Here is a 2,270-nt window from a genome sequence, read left to right as displayed (position 1 = left end):
GGACTGCGGGGTGGGGGTAGGGGGGGGGGTGCTGTTGACCAGTTGTGTGCTTGGGGCGAGGCGCCTCAAGCGCCTTCGTGGGATAAGGGGAGGTGCAGCGTGGGCGTCGACAGCTCCAGCGCTTGCTGTTGTCACCGCAGCAGCTGGGGTCCTGCTTTGCGTGCGGTCGAGTTGATGGTAGGTAATCCGCCACAGTCAAACACAGTCAACGCCTCGAAACAACCGGTCCCACAACACGACGTCGCCCCCCGCAGAGTGTCGCACTGTCACACACGGGGGACCAGCAACAGCAAGGCTGGTCGCTCAGCTCCTCAGCCCCCGTTGCGGCGCGGCTCAGCGTACTGCCGCCGCTGTCGTCCATGCCGCCACCGCCGATGCCGCCCCCGCGGCGGCCGTCTCGGACAAGCGCTGATGGGGGCACCCGCCCGCTTTCGGCATACGTCTAATGCGTCTGAATTGAACCCTTGAATTGCGATGCTTGAATTGTACAGCGCTGGTGCTTAAATGAGCGCCAGGCTCTGCGGGGTGACACCGGCCGCGCATGGGTTACCCCACTTCGACACCACGTCTCTGTGCAGCGTTCAATTGCAATAAAGCGAGTCGCGGGTGTAACATTAATCACCGAGTTGCTCATAGACGCGTCGACCTTTGCAGCGTCGCAGATCTGACGACCAGACCCAAGGGGTGCAAGGCCAGCATTCGCGGCGCCCTATAGCCGAATTTCGCATCCGGTAGGTCCTTACGCGCATGCTGATGCGCGCAGTCCGCCCGGCCGCCGCGCCTCGCCAGCTCGCCGCCGCCGCTGCTGCTGCTGTGTGCCGCGGCCGCCGCGCCCAAGGGGCCCTTTTGGCTGCCGCACGCGCCGCCAGCCACCCTGCCGACGAGCCCCGCGGCGCGCGTATCCACCCGCAAGCTCCCTCCACGTCCTCTCGCCCCAACTCCGCTCAATTCCACCACCCCATACAGGCGTGCACGTCATGGGACCCCTGGAGGTGGCTTATGTGATCTTCGGGATCTACCTGGCGGTCCTGGTGGCCTCTGCGCTGCTGGGGGTGGTGCTGCGCCTCCGAGCGCAGAGGCGCGCCGGCGCCGACGCAGGTAAAGCGCGGGCACCGCCAGGGGCCAGGGCCCCCACCGCTCAGGCGCCGCCGCGCCAGCCGCAGGCAGGGGGGGCACAGCTTTGGCCGGCCGTCGCCGGCGGCGCGAGCTGCTGCAGCAGCCGCCAGCTGGCGCCCCGGGCATGCGCTGCTCTGCGCCTGCGGAGCCTCCCTGCTCGTGGTGAACGTGTTCCCTGCCACCTCCGCTGAAAACACGTACACCGCCCCCGTCCTGCTCACCCTCCATCGTTGCCCGCCCACCCCCTCCCCATCCCTGACCCCGTCGTCCCCCGCACCCAATCGCCATGCTCCTTTCCCCCAGTCAAGGAGCACTATGTTGCTGGCGCGGGCCTGATGCAGTTCACCTGGTTCTTCACTATGGCGGCCTCCCTCTACTCGGGCTACTCTGTCAGCGGCATCGTGAATGAGTCATTCAACCAGGGCTGGACCAGCACCCGCTGGATCCCAGGAGGTGGGATTCGGCGGTGGGCCAATGTTATCATTTGGAGGGGGGTTCAGGGTTTCCTGTGCGGTTGGACGAGGTGTGTGTGTATGTGTGTGCGCGTGTGTGTGTGTGTGTGTGTGTGTGTGTGTGTGTGTGTGCCTGCGCGCGTGCGTGTGAGTGTGTTTGTCGCTGTGGGACGTGCAGGGGTGGAATGGTGGAGGTCAGGCCAGGGGCTCGATATCCGGCGGCGGCCCACGGCCGCGCCGCCAATGACAGCGGCGGCCGTGGCCATGTCGGTGCGACATGGCCATGTCGGTGTGCGACATGGCCACGGTTAGTATGTCGCACACCGACACACCATATGCAAGACAAGCTTCTCTGGACCTTCCCCAAGCTTTGGTGGACTCGTTTCCAGCGACGGCGGCCCCAATCACGCCGCCCCCTCCCCCACAGGCATCGGTGTGTACGTGGGCTTCCTATACCTGGCGCCCCGCTTCCACGCGCTCGGCAAGTCGCGCGGCTACATGGTGAGGGTAGCACCCTGCCACCCCCGATCTTCGGGCCCACCGCCGCCTGCGCCGCCTCGCGGTCCGGGCGGCCCGGGCCGAGGCCTGGCTCCGCTTCCCACTCGCCCAAGCACGATACCGCGACGCGCCCCCCTTACCATACACTCCGAGGCCCCTCCCCCCAGCGTGTTTGACCCCCTTGTGCCGAATCCCCTTCTGTGG

General features: G+C 66.7%; 1 protein-coding gene across 1 annotated transcript in view; it reads left to right on the top strand.

The window, feature by feature from the left end:
- The window catches only part of MNEG_14890 (hypothetical protein), a gene marked incomplete at both ends in the record, with an annotated part of 3,754 nt that extends 1,512 nt beyond the window's left edge, over positions 1–2,242 (top strand). The window contains 6 exons of the mRNA XM_014036639.1: positions 141–177; positions 967–1,098; positions 1,420–1,582; positions 1,747–1,838; positions 1,996–2,069; positions 2,234–2,242. Coding sequence (XP_013892093.1) covers positions 141–177; positions 967–1,098; positions 1,420–1,582; positions 1,747–1,838; positions 1,996–2,069; positions 2,234–2,242 — 507 coding nt within the window. The remainder of the gene's footprint in view (positions 1–140; positions 178–966; positions 1,099–1,419; positions 1,583–1,746; positions 1,839–1,995; positions 2,070–2,233) is intronic.
- Positions 2,243–2,270: the final 28 nt, after the last annotated feature.

Source organism: Monoraphidium neglectum (assembly GCF_000611645.1).
Source record: "Monoraphidium neglectum strain SAG 48.87 unplaced genomic scaffold scaffold04855, whole genome shotgun sequence".
NCBI lineage: Eukaryota > Viridiplantae > Chlorophyta > Chlorophyceae > Sphaeropleales > Selenastraceae > Monoraphidium > Monoraphidium neglectum.
The sequence above is the reverse complement of the archived record's forward strand: the minus strand, read 5'-3'. Positions and strand labels throughout refer to the sequence as shown.